Source organism: Colletotrichum jinshuiense, chromosome 2 (assembly GCF_051148585.1).
Source record: "Colletotrichum jinshuiense chromosome 2, complete sequence".
Lineage (NCBI taxonomy): Eukaryota > Fungi > Ascomycota > Sordariomycetes > Glomerellales > Glomerellaceae > Colletotrichum > Colletotrichum jinshuiense.
Window position 1 is genome coordinate 1 of NC_139309.1, and position 27001 is coordinate 27001.

Genomic DNA, 27001 nt, shown 5'->3' on the forward strand with positions numbered 1-27001 from the left:
CCTAACCCTAACCCTAACCCTAACCCTAACCCTAACCCTAACCCTAACCCTAACCCTAACCCTAACCCTAACCCTAACCCTAACCCTAACCCTAACCCTAACCCTAACCCTAACCCTAATAAGGAATACGTATATAAGGTATTATAGAAGCTATAGGATGCTAAACTCCTAGTAGAACTTAAAAAGATAGAATTCTATAGTAAGAAAGTTAACTTCTTAAGATTTACTATCACCCCAAGTGAAATCTATATAAAAGAAGGAAAAGTTACTATAGTTAAGGACTAGCTGCAACTAAAAACAGTTAAGGACATCTAAGTATTCTTTAGATTTATTAACTTTTACTAACGATTCCTTAAGGGATATTCTAGTAAAATCAACCTACTCGTTAAACTTACTAGAAAAGACACCCCTTTTAAATAGATAGAAGAACAAGAAGCAGTATTCTAAGAAATTAAGCAACAGGTGTTAATAAAACTAGTTCTAGTTATTCTAAACCCTACTAAACCTTTTAAACTTAAAACTAACGCTTCAGACTATACTATCGGTAGGCAACTTAGGTAGCGTAATAAAGAAGGAAGACTACATCCTTATGCCTTCTTCTCTAGAAAACTTAGTAGACCTAAACTAAATTACTAAATCTATAATAAAGAACTTATAGTAATTATTAAAGTATTTAAGAAATAGAAACTATAATTATCTAGAATAAAACATAAAGTTAAGGTTTATATAGACTATAAGAACCTAGCTTACTTTACTATATTAAAAGTCTTTAACAAACAATAGATTAAATAGTTAGAATTCTTATCTAAATTCAACTTTAGGATTATCTATATTAAAAAAACAGAAAACAGGCAAGTAGACGCCTTAAGCTGAAGACTAGACTATAAAGCACTAGTACCTAAAGAAATATTAGTAATCCTTAAATAAGACTAATAAGGAGACCTTATACTAGTATAAAAGCTTCTAATAATTAGTACTTATATTAATACCAGCTTAACTAATAGAATAACAAGTAAAGTAATTATAAAGATTTATAATATACTAGTATATAGTTACTAAGGAGTTACTAAGATATTTAAACGTATTTAACAACATTATAATAAATACGTTACTAAAACAGAAGTAGCAGCAGCTATTAAGGACTATAAACTCTATAAGAAAAGTAAAAACAGCCTATATAAACCCTATAGAGAACTACAACTACTACTAGTACCACCTAAAGTATAATACTTAATCTTACTAGACTTTATTATTAAACTACCTAAGTTATAAGAACTACTTAGTAAAGTATAGTACGATAGTATACTAGTTATAGTAGATAGACTTACTAAGTATGCCTACTTTATCTTATACCTTAAAGTAAGTATAGTAGAAGAACTTGCTTATACCTTCTTGAAATATATTGTTAGCAACTACAGGTTACTTAAAGAAATTATATTAAATAGGGATAAACTGTTTATATTTAAGTTCTAGAAATCTCTAATTTTACAGCTTAAAGTAGATTACAAACTATTAACCTCTTTCTACCTGCAAACTAACAGATAAATAGAATAAATAAACTAGATATTAAAATAATACCTAAGATGTTATATAAACTATAATTAAAACAACTAGATATTACTATTACTATTAGTATAATTTATATATAATAGCGCTATAAGAGAAAGCATACTTAACTTACCTTTCTACTTTAACTATAGTTACTAACCTATTATATACAGTAAACTACAAGCAGGACTATAAGCCTTAAAGGCTGTAGTAGATATTACTAAGATCTATAAGATCTAGAATAAGGTTAAGTAAGATCTAGAATTCGTTAGGTAATAAATAAAAAAATACGCTAACACCTTAAGGATTAAAAGACTAACCTTTAAAGAGGGAGATAGCGTATATCTTATATAACGAAATATTAAAATAAAACGACTAAGCAATAAGTTAAACTATAAAAAACTTAGACCTTTTAAAATTCTTAAAAAAATCTCGCTAGTTAACTATAAGCTTAAACTTCTGGATATAATAAAATACCACCCCGTTTTTTATATCTTACTCCTTAAACTAACACTATAAGGATCTTATATAGAAGATTATATTATTATAGAACTAAATAAACCTAAATATAAAGTTAAATAAATTATTAACTACTATATAGAAAATAATAAAGAATAATACCTAATTAAATAGAAAGGCTATAAGTATAAAGATAATTTCTAGAAACTAATTAAGAACCTCTAATACTCCCAGCAGGCACTCTAAAAGTATTAAAGTTAAAATCAGCCAGCTTACTATCTAAACCTATAGCACCCTAATTGATTACGTTAAAGGCGCTAGTAGATTACGCCTTTTAAACTAAAGGAGACTTAAAGGACTCTACTATAGGATCCTTACTAACTATATTAGATACACCTTAACCCTTCTTAAAAACTATTTACTTCTCTTTATATACACGCTTTAACTTTACAAGCGCTTTATTTATATCAGCCTATACTTTCTATAGAGCTTTTATTCTTTTATAAAATACTTCCTTAATAGCCTCCTCTTTAGTATTAAGATGATGCAACTCTACTAGTAATCGTTTAACTATAAGGAAAATCAGTAAGAAAAGAATAAAAAGAACTTTAAGAAAACCTATAAGTGTAAATTATATCTTTTAACGTATTATAGACCTTTATAGTCTTACTAGAATAAACGCACTTACTATAAATTAAGGATCTAGGTAATATTTTATACTAATACCCCTTTAAGTAATAATAAGTATAAGGTATAACGTTAATACCCTCCTTAGTAATCTATAAGGAATAATAAAGATAATAAAGGTAGACGGCACTAGTATTAGAAGACGGAATTATAAATTCTTCTAATATATTATTAGCAGTATAATTAAAGATAATAGCGAAATTTAGGAACCCTTTAAACCTAAGAGGATGCAACCTACTTATATAGTCTAAAGGACTAGACCTTTTAAAGAGAGACCTAATATTACAACCTGTTGGAAATAAATATAACTAACTAAAGTACACCTTACTAGGGAACTAGCAGCTAAGTAGGATATAAGTATAAAGAGTAAGTAGGCCTTACTTAGATATAAAAGAACTATAGTATAAGTTATATAGAGATAAGATAAAGATAATAATTAGTTAAGTAGGGAATCTATAAGTAATTATAGCTTAGTATATATAAGCGCTTATAAAGTAGACCTATAAGTAATTATAGAATACCTATAGTAACGATTACTAGATTACGCTAAAGGGTAATTAGGACTTATATATAGAATAAACTTAGGTAGGCCTAAAATTAGACTTCTATAGCTTTTTAGTAATCAACTTGTAATTCATCCTTATATAACTCTTAATATTCTTTATTAGTAATATTACTAGTACTACAACCTTATTAATTATATAATTAATTACTATACCTTCTAAAGTCTAGATCTAGCCTAACGACTTATAGTACGTATAACTACTATCCTTAATATCAACCTTAACGCCTGTTAATATAAACCCTACTGTTAGATATCTAACTGTAATATATTATATGTTTAAGGTAAAGGCTAAACTTATTTACAACCTTATCTCCTATCTAATTCTTTAGCTGTATTAGAGGGCGGCTTTAAAGAGTATAGTTCCTCCTGCTAAAGATCGCCTTCTAGAGTAAGAATAGTAAATAGAGAATAACGAAATTTAGTTTATATTTCCTAAAATATATTGCTATATTTCTAAATGCAATAGGAACAAGATTAGTATTAAGTTAGGTAGTAATAAATCTTACTACAAGCAGTTAATATAATTCTAGGCCTTTATATAGATAGTCCTTCTTGAGGATACTAGGTGTAGGAAGACGTATAGAGCCCTTTAATTAGGGTTTTAGAAGGATAACTAGTAGAGGTTTTAAAAGGAGACGTTAGACTATATTAGGACGCTTAGAAGAGAAGGCAAGATAAAGGCTGATGTTATATAGTTTAAGAAAAGATACTAGAAATACTTCTAGAGTTATTACTTAGTGTTTTTATACCCTAAAGATAATAGAGGGCTATATAATAAAGGGAAAGCTGCTAGTAAGTAAGTATTACTTTATATAGGTTTTAATAGGGATAGGGACTTAAAGCTATTATGCGATTATAGGGATATTCTAAGGAGTTCCTATAATAAGATTTCTAAAATCTTTAGGGGTGTTTAGAGTATAAAGAGGATTTAACAACTAGTTGTATCTATATAGGACCTATAGAAGTATTAGGTTTATATTAGACGACTATATAGTGTTTAAATAAGGGTTTAGAAAACCTAGAAGCTAGAGATAAAGAAGTTAATAAAATCTTTACATGCTACTAGAGGTGTTAGATGGTAAGCGATAAGTAGAGATATACCTAAATATAACTTCTTTATATAAATATTATATAAACGGGGTAAGGAGCTTTATAACAGGTTCTTTAGTTAGTAGACCTATACTAAGTACGACATCTAACTTGTTCTTATAGAATTAGAAAGTAATTTTAATTATATAAATCTTACTTTTAGAGATATCCCTTAGTATTATAATTATATTTTTTTCCCTCTTCTTTATAGACTTTATTTTAATATAATCAACATGTAGCAACATGCCTCCTGCTAAAAAGAGTATACGTTTTAATAATATTAAGCTAATCTATTATTATATAATTCTATTACATAATATAGCATCCTCTACCTCTAATAAACAATGAGATTTAATACTAGATGAGTCTCTACTACCTTCTTTATCTACATCTATCTAGAGATAAGGTAATAGAGTAGAAAGTAAGATTATCAACTAAAGGAAATATATAATCGATTTTAGAAACCTCTTAAGGTCTTTTAAAGAAGACTTAGGATGTAAGAAGAATATAGTAGACTACATCTTGTATACTACCTAGCTAGTATTATTCTTTTAAGACCTTAGCTATAATTAAGACTATATTAGTAAGTATCTATTAGTAAAAGAAAGATTTTAGTATTAATTAAGTACTTTATTTAGATATACAGGTTAAGGCTGTAATCTAATTAATAAATATAAAACATGCTATAGAGTCTGCCTCTAGTAAGAATCCTAAATTAACCCTTAAATAATAATATATTAATAATAATTCTATATCCTTATCTCACCTAGATAGCACTAGGAGGTCTATAACTCTAAAGCTAGCTGCAATAAGAGAAGAAAATATAACACCTACCTTAATACTAAGTTAATCTACTATTTAAGAGATTATATCTCTTACTATAGCATAAGCTTAAAACGAGTTAAATATATATATAATAGTATAGGCTTAGGTAACTATTACTATAAAGAAGACGTCTAAAACCCTACATCTAAAGACACTTTAAAGTCTTTATTAATAAATTAAAAATAATAAAGCTAATCCTGTAATAGATACAAGCTTTATGTTATAGGATAAAATACAGGATTTACAAGTAGAGTTAGAAGTAAGAGATAATATTAATCTTAAAGAGGAGGATTACTCTTATATTAGTAATTTAGTATTTTATAAAATATTTAGTAGTAATATTACTACTTAGCTTTACTAATTACTACTTAAGTAGGATAAAGTAGTATATCTACCTATTATAGATATTTTAAACTAGGTTAAAGGCCTTATCTAGAAGCTTATTTACCTAGATAAATACAACCTAGCTAACTTTACTAAGGTGTAGGGTAAAGCTACTAAGAGATCTATTAGTATAAGGACGATTTATACTTAAATTTATATATATATATAGTAATATAATCTCTAAAAGGAGTAGAATAGTTTAAAGGAGTTATACTAGAAAGAGAATAAAGAGTTTCCTGCTTTATAGGAGTTTCTAGTTATATAGGGTATAAGAACTAAGAAAGGAAAGAGGATTAACAGCTGTCTTGTAGACTATTTTATAACTAAGCTTGGTCTTAAGGAGGGTGAGAGATTTAAAGATATAATTTATTAATTTACAGCTTTTAGGGTATTAGTAGATGCTTTTAGGTTGGGAGTTCTAGTATTCTTACTAAAGAACTTAGAAATATAGTATAAGCATCTTTAAGGTGGATAAGGAGGTTTAAAAACGGGGTCTTCTAAAAGGGAGAAGATAGAGATTATTTATTAACTGCTAGTATAAAGACTACTACAGCTTTAAAGGATTTATATAGCTGTAAAAGAGAGTCTTATAGATAGAATTTTAAAGGGTAAAGAGCTTAAGCTTACTAGAGTATTAGCTTTAGTAAAAAAAGGTAAGAAGAAAACAAATATAATTAGCCTTTCTATAGTTAACTTTATAGAGGTTATATAGGAGGCTAGTATTAAAGAGGTATTAATATAATTTTAAGGATATCTATCTTTAAAATTATATTATAGTTTTAGTAGGCTAGATTATTTTAGTTGGACTTTCTAATTAAAATTATTTTAGTTAGACTTTCTAATTAAAATTATTTCTATTAGACTTTTTAATTAAACTTATTTTATTAGACTTTTTAATAAAAATATAAAATTTAAAGTACTTAATATAGTTTATTAAATATTATAAAATTAAATATAAAAAAGGAAATATAATTAAAATAAAAATTATAAAATATTTATTTATATTTTTAAAAAGTTTTTAAAAATTCTTTAAGTTTAACCCTTCTTACTTATATTAATAGGGTTAAAAAAAGCTATAGTTTTACTTAGTTATACTATATAATATTAGATTAGGCTTTCCTATTTTTCTTCTACTATTTATATTACCTACTCTTTAGGTTAGTAGTAGCTAGTTTATTATACTAGTAGGTCCCTTTATAGTTAGTTATATACTAGCCTATAGTAGTAGTAAGTATAGCTAGCTTTAGTAGTATTAGTAGCAGCTAGTTATAGTAGATATTATTTACTTAGTTATTAGTTTAAAGGTAGTTAGTAGGAAGTAAAAGCCTTTCTTAATAGTATTTACTTTATTATACTAGTTTAGTTAGTTAGTTAGTTACTTTTCTTTCTTTTATTTTTTTATTTATTTTATTTATATAATAACTTAATTAATTAGATATTAATTTATTAGTTATAATTAGTTAGTTTATTACTTTTAATTTATCTATTTATTAATTAGTTAGTTAGTTAGTTAGTAGTAGTAGTAGTAGTAGTAGTAGTAGTAGTATCTAACTTTAAACTCTAAAGTAACCCTCCCCCTTTTTTTATTTTTAAGGGTTATTAAGGGAGAAACCCTAAAGGTTAAAACCCTAAAGTTACTTTTTTTTTAAGGTAAAAACTAACTAATTACTACTACAGCCTTATTTTAGATAATCTTATCCTAAAAATTACCACCTAGTCTAAACGCCTCCTACTAAAACTATATATAATTAGGTTCTAATTATTAGAGAATAACGCTTAGACTATAATATATACTTTTATAAATTTAAAAAAGAATTACTTAAAAATAGTTAGAAAATAAAAGAAATTAAAAAATATTACTATAGATACCTTTACTACTTTAATAAAGATATACTTAATTTTTTAGCTAATAAAAATACTAGATAGTAATACCTATATAAAAGCAACACCTATATATTAATTTATAATACCTTTATATTAGCTTCTATATTTAATACTTATTTTAATTAATTAAATATTTATCTTTATTCTATTAATTATTTAGTTTATATCTTTAATTAATTTACTTAAATAAATAGATAAATATATTAGTAAAACTTAATATAGTTATAATACTTTTACAGCTATAATGGCTTTTATAGTTATAATGCCCTTTATAGTTATAGTCTTCTATAATAGTAGGCTAATAGTAACCCACTATAGCAATAGATTAAAAGATCTATTAATACAAGCAACTATACTTACGCTGCTGTCAACACTACTTTAATAAGGACCATAAGGACTCCAACTTACAACTTACGCCAATTATACAGCTATACCGTTACATCTTCCGTCTCTCACGGCTATAAAGGGTAGACTACAACTAGAGGCTACCCTTCACGGCTATGGGATGTAGCCCTTCCGTCTCTCACGGCCGTAAAGGGCAGGGCCCGACTAGAGGCCACCCTTCACGGCCATGGGATATAGCCCTCTGTCTCTCACAGCGGTGAAGGACAGGGCCCGACCAAGGGCGAGTCTTCACGGCCATGGGATGTAGCCCTCCGTCTCTTATGGTTGTGAAGGGCAGGGCCCGACTAGAGGCTACCCTTCACGGCTATGGGATGCAGCCCTTCCGTCTCTCACGGACATGAAGGGCAGGGCCCAACTAGAGGCTACCCTTCACGGCTATGGGATGCAGCCCTTCCGTCTCTCACGGACATGAAGGGCAGGGCCCGACTGGAGGCTACCCTTCACGGCCATGGGATATAGCCCTCCGTCTCCCACGGCCGTGAAGGGCAGGGCCCGACTAGAGGCCACCCTTCACGGCCATGGGATATAGCCCTCTGTCTCTCACAGCGGTGAAGGACAGGGCCCGACCAAGGGCGAGTCTTCACGGCCATGGGATGTAGCCCTCCGTCTCTTATGGTTGTGAAGGGCAGGGCCCGACTAGAGGCTACCCTTCACGGCTATGGGATGCAGCCCTTCCGTCTCTCACGGACATGAAGGGCAGGGCCCGACTGGAGGCTACCCTTCACGGCCATGGGATATAGCCCTCCGTCTCCCACGGCCGTGAAGGGCAGGGCCCGACTAGAGGCCACCCTTCACGGCCATGGGATATAGCCCTCTGTCTCTCACAGCGGTGAAGGACAGGGCCCGACCAAGGGCGAGTCTTCACGGCCATGGGATGTAGCCCTCCGTCTCTTATGGTTGTGAAGGGCAGGGCCCGACTAGAGGCTACCCTTCACGGCTATGGGATGCAGCCCTTCCGTCTCTCACGGACATGAAGGGCAGGGCCCAACTAGAGGCTACCCTTCACGGCTATGGGATGCAGCCCTTCCGTCTCTCACGGACATGAAGGGCAGGGCCCGACTGGAGGCTACCCTTCACGGCCATGGGATATAGCCCTCCGTCTCCCACGGCCGTGAAGGGCAGGGCCCGACTAGAGGTGACCCTTCACGGCCATGGAATATAGCCCTTCCGTCTCTCATGGTTGTGAAGGGCAGGCCCTTGACACCGCTGTTCTGCAGCTGTAAGGGCTGTAGCAGGTGAGCCTTCAAAGGGGTGGAGAGTCAGAGACACTTTATAATTCAAGGATACAGCCCTTCCGGATTCCACACTTGTAGAGGGCTGGGCCCAGACGCCGATGTCCTAGAGCCTTAACAACTGTAGTAGACGCACCAGCAGAGGAAAGAACAAGGTGGTGGACCTGTAGCCCTTCTATCTTTTATAATTGTGAAGAGCTGCGGCTAGAAGCTGCAGTCCCGTATTGGTAAGGGTACAAGGCGAGCGAGCGTTGGTAAACCCTAGGCGGGTCGGCACTCTCGTGTCATACAATGCAGCCTCTCCGCTCTTTATGCGGTGTCAAGGGCCGGTCCTTCCCGCTGCTGCACCGCGGCCGTGAAGGGTCCTAGCCGGGGCCCTGAGGGAACGGAAAGTGGAGAGCTACCCTTCATGGTCGTGGGACGGCGGCGCCTAGTCTACCAGCCCTTGGCGGTATAAAAACGGCAACCGCCAATATATAATAAAGGAAGGTACGGTCATGGCACCCCAAAATGGATCCTATAAATACCTCACACTTTGCAGTGGCTTGGCCTCTTCCTTTCTTCCACCAAACCCACTCAACAAACCAGATCCGAGGTAAGAAATATCCATCCCCACGAGACCTCGCGAGACCTTGCGAGACCTCACGAGGCCTTGCGAAAAAAAAAAAAACTTACCAGACTTTAGAGCAGCCTAAATAAACATCAATAACAGTAACAATGGCCAGCCTCTCTCGCCCTGTCAGCGCTGGCGGCGCCGCTAGAGCTCCTCTGTCACAGAGAGCTATTTTCCCATCCGACAGCACCTGCTTTCGTTGCTGCTACAAGATCGCTTCTTCCAACCTTGCAGAGAAGGTTGAGTGCGTTTACGACGGTGAGCCGCTTGCAGCCCCCCCCCTTGGAGCTATACAGAGCGTGCATACTGACTCCTTCTGCTGCTTTAGAAAACGCTTTGCGCCAGACCACGCGCTGCACCCACTGCACTCACCATGGCAGCCAGTGCCTTCCTGTAAGTGCATCCCCCCGCCCTGCCACAAGGCGAGTAGCCAACTAACGCCCGCGCAAGGTTCCTGAGCGTTTCCGGGCCATAACGGACGAATTTCTCACCGACTATGCGGACTTCTGTGCCGCTGAGGCCGGTGAGGACATCAAGAGACGCTTCAAAGTTGCGCAGATCCACTGGCGCAAGCTGATGCCGAACACCAGGGCCTGCGAGAAAGAGGCCCGTGACGAAAAGGACGCCGCTGCCTCCCTCCTGCGGCAGCGCGAACTGCCTAATGCAGGCGAGCCTGCCGGTCAGGTGGGCGAACTGCGTGAAGAACTGCAGGCGCTCCATCACACTGTCAAGGAGGCCAACGAGACCAACACCGCAATTCTTGCTAAGCTCAAGAAGGTATGTAGTGCTCCCCGAGAGCTGTACTCAATGTCATCTTGCTGACTCCTATACAGATGAATGGTTATTTGGCCGGTAACGTCCCCCCTGTCTTGGTTGTCCAGCAAAGCGCTCCTGTAAGTGTCCCTTTTCTATCATCACAAGACCTTATACTGACTGTCACAACTAGGCCATGACTGAGGCCAGGTCTCGCTTGTCGACGGCCTCTGCGGCGTCATCCAGAGAGTCCTCCGTGGCCTCGCTCCCGGCCCCGCGCCCTACAAAGCGCGCCCGACGCCTGGCGCCAGAGGACCTTATAACCGTCCCCTTTGACAATGCAGTTCTCAAGAACGAGGGAGATGCTGAAACCTCCGAGGAGGAATAGGCGTCGAAAAGGCCGCCCAGGCATACCTTTCACACTCATGGGATATAATCGTTTACAGGGGGGGTACAAATGGCTTTAGCATTAGCATCTTAGGATGCGGCGTTATATAGAGAGAGATACCCATTAGTCGTTTAGTTCTATAGGGCCTACCTTACTTTACAAGGGCCTTAGGCAACATTAGCATACAGCTTACAGAATAAGCACATACAGATATCATTACTTCCATATTCGTAGTCTGCCTCCCCCTTATAACGCCTTCTATATGCTATAGAGGTTCTCGGTCCTACTGTAGTAGCAGCGGGCCGCCCTTCACGGCCATGGGACAGATTAGCAGCGGGCCATCCTTCACGATCATGGGATAGAAAGGCAGCGGACCACGCTTCACGATCATGGGATAGAAAGCAGCAGGCCATCCTTCACGATCATGGGATAGAAAGGCAGCGGGCCATCCTTCACGACCATGGGACAGAATAGCAGCGGGCCATCCTTCACGACCATGAGACAGAATAGCAGCAGGCCATCCTTCACGGCCATGGGATAGAAAGCAGCGGGCCACCCTTCACGATCATGGGACAGAAAAGCAGCAGGCCACCCTTCACGGCCATGGGACAGAAAGGCAACGGGCCATCCTTCACGGCCATGGGACAGAAAAGCAGCAGGCCACCCTTCACGGCCATGGGACAGAAAGGCAACGGGCCATCCTTCACGGCCATGGGACAGAAAAGCAGCAGGCCGCCCTTCACGGCCATGGGATAGAAAGCAGCGGGCCACCCTTCACGGCCATGGGACAGAATAGCAGCAGGCCATCCTTTACGACCATGGGACAGAATAGCAGCGGGCCGCCCTTCACGACCATGGGATAGAAAAGCAGCAGGCCGCCCTTCACGGCCATGGGATAGAAAAGCAGCAGGCCATCCTTCAAGGTCCAGGTAATTCCTGCCTATTGCAGGCGTACCTGCCTTGGTTAGAATATCTATTACAAGAAGGCGCTATTATTATATACAACAAGAAGGCGCTTTATTAGAAGCTTCACCGCCTTCACTTTTATATATATATCAAGATATCTTTCTACAACCTTGCTTTCTTGATCCCTTCTACAACCCACCACCAGCCCATCACCAGCGTCACCAGACCAGCCTCGTACCACGATCGTGAAGGGTCCCTGCCAGCGCGCTGTTCTCCTGCCCGACCGCAGCATCACAACCAACCGGACAAACCAGCCCGTCACCGGCTCGCCCGAGGCGGCTCTATACCACGACCGTGAAGAGCCAGCCCCATCGCAACCGGCTAGTCCCACCAATCCGCCATCATGCCCTTCACCGTCTTCGAGTGGAACGACGAGGGCAAATACCGCGTCGACAAGTATAACCACATCCCGACCGAGTCCTATCTCTCTCTCTTCCAGGCCTTGGCGGAGGAGAACCGCGACCTCGACATCGCCGAGGGAAAGAAGTATAGCCCCAAGTGGGTCGTGCTTCCCAAGGGTACCTTGAAGCCCATGATGGACTACACCTGGGGCTTCCTGCGCATGCCGCCTTACGTGCACACCAAGGCTATGCTGCCCGAGGGCGACCGGCGCGATGCGGCCTGGATCGACCGCCACGGAAACGGCTACCTGATCAAGCACGAGACCATCGAGGAGTTCCGCAAGACGCTCGACCCCAAGAGCTACGTTGTAAGTCCGACCGACCCCTGGCTTCGGGAAAGGGGCATTGCACTGACAAGTCCCCAGACCGGCCGTACTGTGATTATCTCCGAGGAGGGAGACGGAATGGAGGCCGACGAGGGCGCGGACCAGCACGAGGGAGGAAACTAGACGGCGGGGGACGTCTTCAACAGGAAAGGGGGTGGGCGGGAGTACAAAACGGCCGAGGGAGGGAACAACGCAGTCCACTTGTAGAGCCATAGATAGACTCTCTCGGATTCACACAAGGCCATGTATATTCGGCCGTTTGCTACATACATCCATCATCCCCTAGGCCGAGTGTTCCGGCGACGTGATATGCTGCCCACCACAGGCCCCGGGCAGGCCCTTCACGGCCGTGGTAGGGAGAGCCTGGCTCCCACGGCCGTGAAGGGCCGCCCTCTGCGGCGGAGGCGGGCCTCTCCCCTACCATGGCCGTGAAGGCCGAGGGTGGGCGGGCCGGTGTGGTGCACGTGTGCGTACGCGGCGGGACACGGGGGTTGGTGGGGAGCGCTACTACTGTCACGTCACGTTGCGATGGGGCCCGGGTCTGAATAATGAGCAAGTTGTCTGTTGTGTGCGGGAGGGCCCGTCCTACCGAGATGGCCTTGAGCGGTCTAGGACCGAAAGTGCCTCTCATGGCCCCTCCATCGCACTGGGTGATATTCTAATCTTGACATGTGATAGCCTGCTACCCAAAGTAGGCACTATCGTGAATCCTTAAAGCCCCCTCGGGGTGGCATGAGTACCGAACCTCTCAGCCCGGCTAGCGCTTTCCTCCACTGTAGCGCTTGACCGCCGCTTTCGCCTTGACCGCCGCCTTGCGCGAGGGACGTTTCTTCACCGGTTCATCCTCCTCGCCTGCATCCTTGCTCTCCTCGTAGTCACTGCCCTGACCTTCCTCATCCTCGATCTCCTCATCCTCAATCTCCTCATCCTCAATCTCCTCATCCTCGCTCTCCTCATCCTCGATCTCCTCATCCTCGCTCACATCGCCCAAATCGCTCACATCGCCCACATCGCCCACATGGTCATCCTCAGGGGCGTTGGTAGTATCAGCCTCGGCATTGTCATCTGCAGACTGAGAGGGCTCCCTGGCGCTTCCCGTCTCGGCATTCGCGGCCTCGGGATGCTCCTCGACATTGGAGGTATCGATGGCCTCCAAGGTGGGGGGCGGGGTGGCGTGCTCGTCGGCGCCGGTCTGGGGCAGCTCCAAGTTCCCAATGTAGTCATCCGCAGGGTTGGGTTGGCCCTGGAACATGGGTGCATCGACGTCTTCCAAGATGGGGGTCGGGGCTCTGGTGTAGCCCACACGGTCGTCCGCGTCACAGTGCGACTCGAACATGGGTGCGTCGGCGTCCCGCGTGGCGGGGGACTGGACTCTGGCGCGCTTGTTGGGGAAGCCCGGGGGCAGCTCGACGTTACCCTCGTCCGAGGGACGCTTGTCGCCGGTCACGGGGGCCTGGACCAGAGAGTCCATGGCGTTGATGGCGTCCGAGTCGTGGAACTCGCTGCGCTGCGACTCGCCGCTGTCGTTCGTCTCGCGCGGGGGCGCCTCGCCGCCTCTGCCGGCGCAGGGAGAGGGAGGGGGGGCGGCCTCTTCACGGTCGTGGGAGGGGGGGGCGGCCGCTTCATGGCCGTGAAGGGTGCCGTCGTCCTCGTCCAACTCCTTCTTCATGTGGGCGAGATGCTCCACGAATGACATGTGCGGTCGGAACGTGTCCGGGTTGTACTCGTCATCCTCGTCATCCTCGTCGTCCTCTTCAACGCCGGCAAGGTAGTTAGCAGCGGCGTTTCGGGAGCGGACACGCATCTCGAACGCCACCTGCCAGCGTGAGAGGCCCGACCCCTCAAGCTCGTCTCGCGTCTGCTCCTCGAGCTTGACAGACGCGTCGACGAACCCGGTCTCGACCTTGACCGCCGAATTAGAGGCGATGATCTCCTCGTAGGTCATCGGCTTCGGGCACTCCTCCGAAAAGTGGTGATAATACGACATTGCCACCGACGGCAGGCGGAACTGCATGGTCGCAAACGTCCGGGCGTACTCGGCGGGGGTCAGACGTCTGGCCCAGATGGCGACGAAGGTGTAAAAGTGGCCTCGTTGAACCGTGGAGGGGGCGTGGTACTCGGAGATCTGGGCGCTCGGCAGGGTGGTGTCGCACCACGACAGCCGGTTGAACGGCTGGTGCAGGAAGTTTCGGATGATCTCGAACACGCAAGCGTAGCGGACCCAGCCCTGGATGTGGCTCGGGACGCGGCTGCAGCCCAAGAGCTCGTCCGCCCACTTCGACACCATGTTGCGCTCCATGTAGTCGTAGTAGGAGTTTTTCACCTTCAACATGTACCACTCCACCTCGTGTTTCTGGCCGAGACGGATGAGGCGACCGCCGCCCTGGATGTGGAGATTGATGGACCACGAGATGGACACGAATATGCCGACGGAGCATTGCTCGTGGAGGTCGAGGCCGACGAGGGAGATGTTCGTGTTGGAGATGAAGACGTTGACGGTCGAGCGGGGATCGGTGAAGCGCTGGACGGCCGCGTTGCGCTCGGACTCGGAGTGGCACGACCGCACGGACTCGACGTTGAAGCCGGCGATGGCGAGCATGGCCGCGATGACCCTGGGAGAACCGGTTAGCGGGAGCACGAGCGAGGGGGGGGCTCCCCTTCACGGCCGTGAGAGGCGTGAGAGGCGCGGCGGCGGGGCCGGGCCGAGGGGGGCCCCTTCACGACCGTGAGAGGCGAGGTTGGCGTCCCACGGTCGTGAAGGGCTGGGCCCGCCAGCCAGGCCGGCCGCGTGCCTCCCACGGTCGTGAAGGGAGGGGCTGGGGGTTGGGGGCGAGGGGTCCACTTACTGCTGCTGCCAGGGGATGTCTGCCAGGATGAAGAGGCGACGCTTGTCGCCGCACCGGATCGTCTTGTACGCGATTTCCAACACGCGGACGAGGATGGGAGATTTGGAAAGGAGCCACTTGAGCAGCTGGAACGCGTTGTAGGGGGTGGGGAGGTCGGGGTCTTTGTTGACCATCTCGAAGATGTGCAAGAGGCCGCCAAACGGGTCCTTGCGAATAAGGTACTCGACGTGCTCCCTGCCAAGCTCGACCATCAAATCCTCCTGGTCCAGGGGCTGCCGCTCTGGCGACCGCGGCCGCGGGTCCACGTCATCCGAGGCCGAAGCAGGCATCTTCTCCCCATGCTCCTTGATGGCGTCGGCAATAACGTCCTCGGGTATAAACCGCAGCAGGTTGGAATCCTGAGCGTCGTCGTCGGGGTCGTTATCGCCCTGGAGGACGATGTTGTGAAGATCAAAAGAAACCAGCATCCCCTCCCGCATGGTTGTGTTCGATGCAGCGCCGTCGTCGTTGTTCTCGGCGTTGCCTGCGCTTGCGCGGTCTGCCAGGGAGGTGCCGCCCGAGACCGCACCGCCACCGGTCGGTATTTCATTGTTCCTAGCGGCCTTCTTCTTGGTGCTGCCCGTCATGATCTTGCGCGCGAGGAGCCCCTGGCTGTGGTCCATGACCTGCTTCGCCTCCTTGTCGGGGTACGAGAGCTCCTCGATGGAGAACGAGTATGGCTTCATGTTGGAGCCGGGGTAGCAGATCGAACCGTCGGGGAGCCGCATGCGCGTGTGCATCTGGCGGCGGCGTTGAATCATGCGAATGACCGCGGGAACGCATATCTGAGCGAACTCGTCCCGCCACGAGCACGAGCTGCCGGTGGTCTTGAAGATGCCGGGGTGCAGGAGCCACAGCCTGGCGCCCGTGTCGTCGTAGTGGCGCTTCATGAAGGCGACGCCGGGGGGGAGCTCGCCGTCCGGCTCGTCGTAGGTATCAGGGTGGAAGATGCCCTTGACGCTGCGGTTGCCGACCTCGTAGAACTCCTGGTTGGGGTCGTAGGCGTCGTGGTACAGGAGGGGGGTGTCGCCGAGTTCCTTGGCTGGGGGGACGACCCAGTGGTCGGAGACGGGCACACCGTACCAGATGCGCGAGTACAGCAGCTTGATGAAGACGACGAGGTCGCGGATGTGGTTGATCATGGGAGTCGCCGTGACGAAATGGAGCGCGGGAGACCACTCGCGCAGCAGGAACTGGAACATGCGCCCCTCGTCCTTCTTGCCCATGTGGGCCTCGTCGATGATGATGCGTGCCCACTTGCGCTGGAAGTGGGAGAGGTGGTGCCTGAGCTTCCACGTGCCGACCCAGGCATCGGCCTTGGACTTCTCCATCACCTCCTCGTAATCATCCGGATCGAAGTACTTGTCGGACACGACGGGGACCCCGCCCTTGAGGGGCAGCTTCCTCTTCTTGCCGTTGGGATGCGGGGAGACTCCGCTGGCGCACCCCTTGAAATTTTGGGCGGCGTCTCGGTCATGGAGGCGAACGGTGGAGAGCTCGTAATCGAGCAGGCGGTTGAGGGCGGTCGTGAGGGTCGTGATGACGACGATGCGCGCGGTCTAAAAGGGTCCGTGTCAGTAAGTTCAACGGAGAGTAGCGGGGGCGGGGCGAGGCGAGGGCTAGGGGCAGGCCCTTCACGGTCGTGGAACCCGACCCATGCCATGGCCGTGAAGGGCTGGGCTGGGGCTTGGGGGGGGGGGGGGGGGGGTTGCTCACCTTGGGATCGGTGGGGTCGAGGCTCAACAGATACTTCTCCAGCTCGTCGGCGTTGATGGTGGCGGCCTTGCGACCGTCAGCCTTGGTGAGGTTGTTCCGGTGGGAGTAAAAGAGACGGATCGTCAGCTTGTCGTCGTAGACCTTTGACTTTTCCCAAATCTGCGAAAAGTTGGCCATCTGCACGGCGAGCAGCGTCGGGTAAAAAGGGCCTCGAGGGGCTTCGGGATCCGCCTCGATCTTGCGGTCGATGTCGCAGGCCGCGGCGTGGATGAGACCAAAGAAGATGTTGGTCTTGCCTGTACCCACACCGTTGGCAAGGATGCAGCCGTGGAAAGGGCTCGACTCCATGCGGAACGCCCAGCCGATGTCTAAGGAGTCGGTGAGGTTAGCGACGTCATTGGCAGCGGGGGCGGCGGCGACGCGAGGGGACCCTTCACGACCGTGGGAAACGACGTGGAGCGAGGGCGGTGGCGGCCGGCGGCGGGGGCCAGCCCTTCACGGCCGTGAGAGCCAAGGCCCTGGGTCCCACGACCGTGAAGGGCTGGCCCGGGGCCCGTCGAAGGGCCAGGCGGCGCCTTGGCTCCCACGATCGTGAAGGTCACCGCCGCCGCTCGGGTCGGCCACACGAGGGGAGGGGGAGGAGAACTTACCAACAGCCTGATGGGCAATCAACTTGTAGTCCGGCATTCTCTTGTTGGGCTGCATGTTTCGCCAGTCGTCGTAGCCCTGCAGCTTGGCCTCGAGCTCGAGGTCATCCTCGTCCTCCTTGGGCTCGTCGGAGCTGATGGACGTGTTGAGGGTGAAGGTCTCGTAGGCGCGGTGGACCTGGACGGCCGCCTTCATCCTGTCGGGTGCCGATTCGGGCATGTTCCTTGTTTCCTCCGCGAGCGTGCTGATGTCCCCGCAGCCGACACTGAGGAAGTCTTGAAAGTCCGCCTCCTGGATCTCGGGGTTTGTCTGCAAGAGGGTGTAGGCGGTGCGCGTTCCGGGCTCGTCTGGCTGTTCGACCCGCGCCTTGGCGGCTTCAATGAGCGCCTCGAGCGTGTTGTCGTCCATCTTGGCCAGGCCGGGGGCGTCCAAGGCGGCGCAGCGATCGTTGATGAACTCTGAGATGTTCGTGCCGCCCTGCATGGCACTAACAAGGTTCTCTTGGCGAAGGGACAACTCGGCGTTGGAGATGGCGGCGGCGTCTCTCTCTTGAAGCATTCTCGCAAGACGCTTCTTGGCCTTGGACACGGGGACCGACATCTGGAACATGGCGCGGTTCAGCATGTTATCGGTCGAGGTCTTGGCCTGCTCCTCCGTGACAAAATTTTCTGTGAGCGCGTTGTTGACGAAGAAGACGCGCTGCACAAAGTTCTGTTTTGGGGCCGTCTCGAGGCCGATGTTTGTCCGCCCGGTTCGGCGGTAACAAAAGAAGGCAACAATGCACACGGCACGGCACCAGTCCTCCAAGCAGTAGCCCACAATGTTCTCAGGGAGGTCTTCCCGCTTGAACCGATGCTCGTACGCCGCAGGGTCGGCCGACAGGGCGACGTCGGGATCCAGCTGGCGCGTGGGCGAGAACTTGAGGATCTGGGAGGCGGCAAAGAGCATGGTGCCGATGACGTCGGTGTTGCCGCCCTCGTCGGTGCCGGCGTAGGGCGACTCCCCGGCGACCATGGCCTTGGTGATGACCTTCTGGCCAGGGGTGTCGTCGGCGAGGATCAGCCGGAGGTAGGGCGTCGTGTCAATGGACTGGTCGAGGTAGTTGAGGATCTGGCTGATTGAAGCCGTCTGCTCCGCTGAGTCGGTGGTGGTCCAACCATCGTAGTACAAGCTCCCGACTGTGGAGAGGACCTGGCCGCCTAGAGGAACGTCAGCTCGGGAAAGGGGGATGGGGGCCGCTCTTCACGGCCGTGGAAGACAGAGGGCGGAGGGGGGGTCCCTTCACGGTCGTGGAAGCCAAAGCCGGCCTACCATGATCGTGAAGGGTAGCCCCGCGGGTAGGGGCTGGGCCGTACCACGGCCGTGAAGAGCTGCGCCTCGGAAGGAGGGGGGGGACTTACAGAAGGTGTCGAGGTATGTAAGCAGCTGCCAAGTGTGCTTGAAGTGGCAATAGTAGGCGAGCTGGGGGAGGTCGGCGGCGGACGAGGTCTTCTAGACCTTGCCGACCGTGACTCTCTCGGGATATTTGGCCTCCTCGATGGCCTTGAGCGCAGCTAGGTACTGGCCCTTGCTCGGCTCGGGTTCATTGTCGTGACAGGCGACAGACCAGTCATCGTTATGCCATCGGGGGCGGCAGTCTCGGATCCAAGGCTTGTCCTCGCGGATGTCCTTGAAGTTAAAGTTGTAGCGGGAACCCTTGTCGGCGTTGGATCCCTTTGTCCAGTCGGAGCTGTGTTTAAACTGGGAATCGGGAAAGCCAAAAAACTCGTACTGCTCATGTTTGCGCTTGACGGGAGGGAGGGGCTTGTCCCGGGCCGGCTGCGTGTTCGAGGCGCCGAGAACGAGGGACTGGGTGTCGCGGGTCGAGCTGTTGGGGGTGCTGGGCGCGGTCGAGGCGGCATCGTCGGCGTTGCTGGCGGCGCTGCTGGCGGCGGCGCCGGACGCGACGGGCGCGGTGATGGCTCTGGCCTTGCCCTTGCCCTTGCCCTTGGCGGGGGTGCGCTTGGGAGGCATGGTGACGGATGGTTCGTCGAGAGAGGACTCGGGACTGCGGTGGTTTGTTGGGGGGGAGGGTGGCTCTTCACGGTCGTGAAAGGCAGAGGTGTGCGAAGCTGGTTTGCGTAGGCAGGGAAGAGTGGCTCTTCACGATCGTGGGAGGTGGAAGGCAGCAAAAAAAAAATAAAGGAAGAGAAAAGGTGGAAGTTGGCAAGGTGGAAAAGAAGTCTGAAGAGGGGGGGGGAGGAAAGGTATATATATGATGCCCTAACGCACGGACCATGGCCCTGGTGGTCCGTGCCTCGAGACCTAGAATCACGTGCGGAAGGACCGCGCCGGGCTCACCGCCCTCGCGGCCGGGGAAACCAAGCCGCCGGCGAGGCGTATCCCATGGCCATGAAGAGAAGCCACCGGGCGGGCGTTCTTCCACGACTGTGAGGGCGGGTGTTGGTGGGCAGGGTCTCTTCCACGATCGTGAAGAGACGGACCCGCCGCCGCCCGCCGTCTGGCTGCCTAGTGTAGCTAGCGCCGGCCCGTCCCGTAGCGGATCGGCAGGGGCAGAGTGGGGGGGTGTGTGCTTCAGCAAGACAGGGCCCGAGTGGGTATGCAAGCCCCAAAGGAACTCAACTGTGAGGGGCTCTAGGGAATAGGAGAGGCACAGTGTCTGTTATAAGCCGGTTGTATTCTAGGTACCTATAGACCTGTGTACTAATTCTAGGTACCTATAGACCTGTGTACTAAAGCAGAAGGGGTATTGAGGAGAAGCTATTTATAGAGGAGGCGAGTGCCTCAGTAATCCTGCCAGCACACTAGAAGGTGCCGCATGGCAACAAAAGATATATAAGTAAGGGATCTGGAGTCCGCCTGGAGAAATAACCGAAAGACCACCCGCTCCTGCTGTTCTGGAATTAAAAAAAAACCTCCAACTGGCCGTCCGGCTGTAAGATATTTCCCTTCTGCCCTAGTATATACCGTCCCTGCCGTGGATGCGCGCCACGAGACGCCACAGGTTGGAGGTCTCAAACTCGGAGGCGATCCTCTGCTTGCGCGAGATCCAAGCCATGAATGCAGACGAGGCGCCGTTGGCGCTCAGGTCGAGCTGCCCGTCGGGGCCAAGAGGACGCGGCGCAGCCGCCTCGGCGGGGGCGTCGAGCTCGGAAAGCGCCATATCGACACGGTCCGGGTAGAGGACGAGGTAGACGGCGGCGAGGTCCTTGAACGTCTGGCCATAGGTGCAGGCAGACGACCGGGGGTGCACGCGGAAGCGGGGGCAGTAGCGCTGGGGCATGTAGCAGGCGCCGCAGCAGGCGTAGCTCTCGAAACGGAGCCTCGTGAGGTCGTCGGTGGCGGCGGAGAAGGCGCGGCCAGACGAGGCCTGGGCGGCCGCGGGGCAGTGGGAGAGGTAGTGGTCGCGGCCCGCCTGGGGACCGGCGACGACGGCGCAGTAGGCGCACTGCTTGCGGTCGTAGACGAGGCCTATGTAGGCGCACAGGGCATCGGACAGCGAGACGTCGACGGCGGTGGCGGACCGGGTGCCCTCGAGCGCGCGCTGGCGGTCGACGTGCTGCTGGGCGAGGCGGTCGGCGAGCTGCAGCGTCGTATCGTGGGGGGCGGCGGGCGCGAGGGACGCGGCGCTGGCGGACTGCGGGAGCGGCGGGCGCTGGGTGCGGCTCGGCGTCGTGGCTGTCGGCGAGCGGGCGGCCGGGTAGGGCTCGAAACGGCGGGTGCCGCTGGAGAAGACGCGCGAGCCCGAGCGCGAGCCCGACGTGGCCAACGAGCTGGAGGAGCGGCTGCCGTGGAGCGCGCGCGTGACGACGGGCGTGGCGGGCGCGGCGGGCGAGGCGGGCGAGGCGGGCGAGGCGGGCGAGGCGGGGGCGCGAGGCGCCTGGGGGGACGGGCGAGGCAGGTCGCGGTGGCGCTGCGGCCAGGGGTAGGGCGCCGGCGGGGCGGGTGTCGGCCAGGCGGCGGGCGAGGACCCTTCACGACCGTCAAAGGGGTCGGCCAGCCAGGGGTCGGTTCCATGGCCGTGAAGGGGCGGCGCGGCGGGCGGGGGGGGCGGGGCGACGAAGGGCCGCTCGAGGCACTTGGCGCAGTAGACCTGGTCAAAGGCGTCGTGGCAGGCCAGGTGGCCGGTGCCGCCGTCAAAGTACTCTGCGAGGAACTTGCGCAGGCAGGGCGCCTCGAGGAAGCCGCGCAGGCCCTGGTCGATGACCCTGGGGTTGCCGGCGTAGACGATGACGGCGTGGGCGGGCGAGCCGTCGCGGGCGCCGCGGCCGGCCTGCTGCATCCAGCCGATGAGGTCGTAGGGGAGGCCGTAGTGGAGGACGAGGGAGACGTTGGGGTGGTCCATGCCGACGCCGAGCGAGGTCGTCGCCACCATGACGTGGCCGCGCTCGAGCCAGCCCCGGATGGACTTGGCGCGGTCGTCGTCGCTGAGCTTGGAGTGGTAGACCTGGGCGCCCAGCTCGGCGCCGAGGCGCACGACGTCCTGCAGGCTGCGGCAGTAGACGATGGCGAGGCGGGCGTGCTCGTGCTCGGCGGTGGCGCGCGCCTCGTTGGCGGCCCTGAAGCGGTCGACGAGCGCGAAGATGGCCGGCTTGACGTCGGCCACGTCGGCGACGTTGACGTTGCGGAAGTGGATGGGCGGGCGGCCCGTGGGGGCGCGGATGACGCGGGCGTCGTCCCTGACCTGGTAGACCTCCCTGAAGGCGGCCTCGCGGCAGGGCGGGAGGGTGGCCGTCAGGAAGAGGCGGCGCGGGCACGCGAACGCGGTGCGTTGGCCCAGCCGCAAGAGGAGGGGGCGGAAGTCGTTGTTGGCGCCGAGGACGAGGTGGGCTTCGTCGACGACGACGCGGTCGATCTTGAAGGCATCGTTGAGCGACTGGACGAAGGCGTTCTAGGCCTGGTTGCCCAGCTGCTCGGGGCTGACGATGACGACGGTGGTGGTGCTGCGCGACGCGCTGGGGCGGCCCGGCTCCTAGATCCTGACCGAGACCCCTGCGTTGCGGAAGCGCCCGGCGATCTCCTGCTGGAGGGCCTTGAGCGGCACGACCATGATGGTGACGCCCGTGGGCGAGACGGCGGCCGGGGACACGAAGGCGATGCTCTTGCCGGAGCCGGTTCCAGCGACGTAGATGACATCGCCCTGGGACTCCGAGATGGCCTCGAGGACGGCGCGTTGGTGGTCGCGCAGCTTGGGCGCGGCGGTGCCGGCGACGGTGCGGACGAGGTCGTCGGAGATCTCCGCGGAGAGGTTCTCGAGGCGCAGCGCCTGGTGGTTGCGGGCGGCCAGGGTTTCGGCCAGAGCGTCGTCGTCGCCGTACGGGTCTGGGTCGTCGGTGGCGGCGGCGGCCTCGTTGGCGGCCGGGTCGGTGTCGTCGACGCGGAGGAACGAGTGCCAGAGGCGGCTCGCGTGGCGGTAGGCGTAGTAGATGGGCGTTGCCGTGGCGCCGTTGAGGAACTCCTTGGCGTAGTGGTTGAGCGCGACCGAGGTGGAGTGGCTCGCCTGGGTGTCCATGGGGTCGTTGCGGCCATCGGTGAGGTAGGCCTGCGGGAAGAGGGAGTCGGTGCTGTGGCCGACGAGGGTGATGAAGCGCTTCGTGAAGGCGATGGCCACGTGCCGCCAGGTGGACACGTTGAGCGCGGTGCCGATCGAGGCGATCGAGGCGTCCGTCATGGAGGAGGTCAGCTTCGAGGGGGCCCAATGCAGGGGCGCGGGCTGCTTGTCGGGGCCAGGCACGGCCCAGTACAGGTCGTCGATGGGCGCCTGGGAGTCGGACTCGCTCGGCGAGGATGCGGCGCTGTTGGAGTCGCGGACGGGTCCTGCGGGGAGATGAAGTGTTAGCCGCTGGCTCTCACGGGCCGTGGGGGGTTACGTGTGTTGTGCAAACGAGGCTCGCAGGGCGGGAAGGAGGGGGCAGGGCGGGGGGGGGTTGGGGGTCAGGGCCGCCCCCTTCACGGCCATGGGATCGATCCAGGGGCTTGGAACGCCTAAGGTCCGAGGGCGAGCAGGCTGGGCGACCCTTCACGGTCGTGACGGGACAGGAGGGCGGCGGCGAGGCCCAACCCTTCACGGCCGTGGGATCCGGGGCCTTGGCTCTCACGGCCGTGAAGGGCTGCCCCCGCCTCTGCCTGCAGCGGCCACTGGGCCACTGCTGGAATGGGGACGGCCTTGGATCGCCTAAAGCCCGAGGGCGAGCAGGCTGGGCGACCCTTCACGGTCGTGGCGGGCCAGGAGGGCGGCGGCGAGGCCCAACCCTTCACGGCCGTGGGATCCAGGGCCTTGGGTCTCACGGCCGTGAAGAGCTGGGTCCCGCCCGGCCGCCGCGCTTCCGTTCCATGGCCGTGAAGGGCTGCCCCCGCCCCCGCCTGCAGCGGCCACTGGGCCACTAGGCCACTGGGGGAACGGGGACGGCCAGGCGTCGGGGTGCGGTGATGAGGGAGACGACGACTACTTACCAAGACTCGGCACGGGTGCCTCGGTGATGACGACCTCGTGCGGCCACAGGTAGGGCGAGATGGCCACGGCCGGCCTGTCGCGGGCGAGCGCTGCGAGGGCGCTGATGTCGTTGAGGAAGGGGCGCGCGAGCCAGAGGTACCAGGCGAGGAGGCGGCCGAGGCGCGGCGGCAGGAAGCGGTGGATGGGCTTGTACTCCTCGGTCAACCTGTAGCCCTTGTGGTAGACGGTGAAGATGGACACGAGCCCGCCGCGCACGAAGACGTTGCGGGGGCCGCCGTAGGGGCTGTTCTCGACGCGGATGGAGATGAGCTCGGGGGCGCGCGCGGGCTGGCCGCAGGTGACGTGCACGGCGGCGAGGAGCGAGCGCAGGAAGGCGTCGGCGGCGCGCTGGTACTGGCGGATGGCCGAGAGGTTGGGGCTGCCGGCGACGACGAAGTGGCCAAAGGGGCCCGCGGCCGCCTTGGAGCGCGTCTCGACGAAGCCCTTGCCGGCGAGGACCCACGGCTTGTTGGCCTCGTGGTCGAGGAAGCTGTAGCCGACGAGGAGCTCGCCGAGGTTGTCCGCGACGTCGTCGAGCGGCGGCAGCTTGGGGAGGACGGCGAGGGCGGACGGGTCGTCGATGCCGACGACGTCGTCGAGCATGAGCAGCGGGATCAGCGCCTGCTCCACGGCGTCGACGAGGGCCGAGGCGAAGTTGCGCATGTCCGACTCCTCCAGGCGCACGTTGCGGAAGGTCATGACGGGCTTCCGCGTCTCCGGGTGGCGCGACCAGACGACGTGGTCCTTGCCGGTGGCGTCGCCCTGGCGGCGGAGCTTGGCGAGCTCGCCCTGCCTGTCGAAGAGCCAGGCGAGCGGCGTCAGGAAGCGGCGGGGCCCCTTGGTGTAGACGGTCCGCTCCATGATGGCGACGAGCGAGTCGATGAGGACGGGCGTGGGGCTCTGGTCGGCGGGGCCGCGGCCCTGCACGGCCAGGTGGTGGTCGCGGCGCGCGCGCTCCAGCGTGGCGACGAGGGCCATCTTGACGACGCCGCTGACGTGCTTGCCGTACTCGCTGTGGGTGTGGTACTGGGTCTCGCTGCGGACGGACATGAAGGCCATGGCCGAGATGAGGGGCGACTCGAAGGGGCTGCCGACGAGGGCCTGGTCGGTGAGCGAGAAGACGGCGTCGATGACGGCGGCGTCGAGGCGGCGGCGGGCGTCGGCGTCGGCGGCGGGCGGCGAGGGGTCGCAGCGGAACATGCGCGCGAAGGCGTCGACGACGTTGGCGGGCAGCGCCACGGGGGCGGCGGGCAGGCCGGCGGGGCGGGGGATGCGCTCGCTCGCCTCGGGGAGGGGGAGGAAGTTCGCGACGAAGAGGAAGATGCGGCGCCAGGTGGCGGCGTAGTCGGCGATGGTGTGGTCCTCCAGCAGGCAGTTGAACGGGTACTTGGGCGCCTCGCTCCAGGAGCGGCGGTTGAGCTCCTCGAGCAGCGGCTGGCCGCGCAGGCCTTGCAGGTGGGACAGCGACGCGGCGGCGATGCGGCGCAGGCTCTCGGTGTAGGGCGCGACGGCGCGCAGCCCGTCCTCGGGGAAGGTGGCGATGACCTGGGCCCTGGTGTAGCGGCCGCTGAGGGCGCGGGCGAAGCCCATGGTCTCCATGAACAGGTTGGGCTCCGTCAGCGTGCCCGACTGGATGGTCTGGTTCAGCGAGCGGTCGCGGAGGTCACGGCGGGCGCCGCGCAGGAGGTCGGTGAGCGTGGGTGGCGCGTCGGGGAGGCCTCCTTCACGATCGTGAAGGGCTGGCGCGCCGCTGGCCGCCTCTGGGCCCGGGTCGCTGGCGGGCGGGGCCTCGACGCGGAACCAGTGGGAGCCGGTGCCTACTGGGAAGCCTTGGACGGCGAGGCCGGCGATGGCCTGGATGTGGGCGGAGTGCCTCTCGCGGAGGTGCTTGCGGAAGGTCTTTGCGTTTCGCGTCACGTAGGCGCAGGCGAAGCAGCCGAGGCCGTCGCGGTACGTGGGCAGGAAGGGCAGCGGGGCGAAGTGGGCGGGGGCGGGGGGCCGTGACGCGAGCCATGCCGGCTGCGTCTTCTCGCGGTCGGCGGCGGCCGTGGGGATGTGGTCGAACGCGCGCTGGATTATGTCGACGAAGCGGGAGACATCGACGTTGGGGAAGCAGCCGCAGAGGTGGTTCGCTGACAGGTGAGGCTGCGGGTTGATGGCGGCGGTGCAGGCGGCGCAGAAGACGATGCCGAGGGCGGGGACCGAGTAGACGATGCCCTCAATGTCGTGATAGTTGGCGGCCGCGGCCGGGACGTCTGCATCGCCGTGGTCCTGTCGTCGTGGCGGGGCCGGCACGTTAGCGGTTGCGGGTACAGGAGAGGAGGTTACCGGTAGTGGTAAGGTGCAGAGCTAGCTTACCATGGTGCCTGGCGATGGGTGCCGGCGAGGACGTCTGGTTGGAACGTTGGGTTTAGAGGTGGGGCGAGGTATGGAGCGCGGGTTGGAAGATCGGACCGTTTGGTGGGAACGTGGGTTGTTGGAACGTTGGAATGCGGGGCACGGGTGGGCCTAGCTCTTGAGGGGACCCTTCACGGTCGTGGGAGCCGACGGCTGTGGTTGGACGGCGGACGGCTGGCTGCAGGCGGGCCCCTTCACGGTCGTGGGAGCCAGCAGCTGGTTGGTTGGTTGGCCGGCAGTGGGTAGGTTGAAGAGGGGGTGGAAGAGGGAGAAAAGAGGAGAAGGGGTGGGAGGGAAGGGAAAGCCTAGTCTCGAAGGTGGGGCGGCAAGTGGCCCG

General features: G+C 53.0%; 4 protein-coding genes across 4 annotated transcripts; 2 read left to right on the plus strand and 2 right to left on the minus strand.

The window, feature by feature from the left end:
- Nucleotides 1–9795: 9795 nt before the first annotated feature.
- On the plus strand, nucleotides 9796–10832 carry EsH8_II_000001 (uncharacterized protein; the record flags this gene model as incomplete). Its single annotated transcript, XM_083263299.1, has 5 exons — nucleotides 9796–9949; nucleotides 10020–10084; nucleotides 10142–10468; nucleotides 10525–10584; nucleotides 10638–10832. The coding sequence occupies 5 exons, from the start codon at nucleotides 9796–9798 to the stop codon at nucleotides 10830–10832; spliced, it is 801 nt and encodes a 266-aa protein (XP_083120621.1).
- A 1309-nt stretch (nucleotides 10833–12141) lies between these two features.
- EsH8_II_000002 (uncharacterized protein) lies at nucleotides 12142–12648 on the plus strand (the record flags this gene model as incomplete). The annotated part of the gene is made up of 2 exons (XM_083263300.1): nucleotides 12142–12507; nucleotides 12565–12648. The coding sequence occupies 2 exons, from the start codon at nucleotides 12142–12144 to the stop codon at nucleotides 12646–12648; spliced, it is 450 nt and encodes a 149-aa protein (XP_083120622.1).
- Nucleotides 12649–13282: 634 nt separating this feature from the next.
- Nucleotides 13283–19787, minus strand: EsH8_II_000003 (uncharacterized protein; the record flags this gene model as incomplete). The annotated part of the gene is made up of 6 exons (XM_083263301.1): nucleotides 13283–15137; nucleotides 15372–16969; nucleotides 17127–17494; nucleotides 17777–18973; nucleotides 19175–19199; nucleotides 19272–19787. 6 exons carry the CDS (start codon nucleotides 19785–19787, stop codon nucleotides 13283–13285), a joined length of 5559 nt encoding a protein of 1852 aa, XP_083120623.1.
- A 943-nt stretch (nucleotides 19788–20730) lies between these two features.
- Nucleotides 20731–26628, minus strand: EsH8_II_000004 (uncharacterized protein; the record flags this gene model as incomplete). The annotated part of the gene is made up of 5 exons (XM_083263302.1): nucleotides 20731–22665; nucleotides 22759–23591; nucleotides 23873–24157; nucleotides 24228–26538; nucleotides 26626–26628. The coding sequence occupies 5 exons, from the start codon at nucleotides 26626–26628 to the stop codon at nucleotides 20731–20733; spliced, it is 5367 nt and encodes a 1788-aa protein (XP_083120624.1).
- Between the last annotated feature and the right edge of the window lie 373 nt (nucleotides 26629–27001).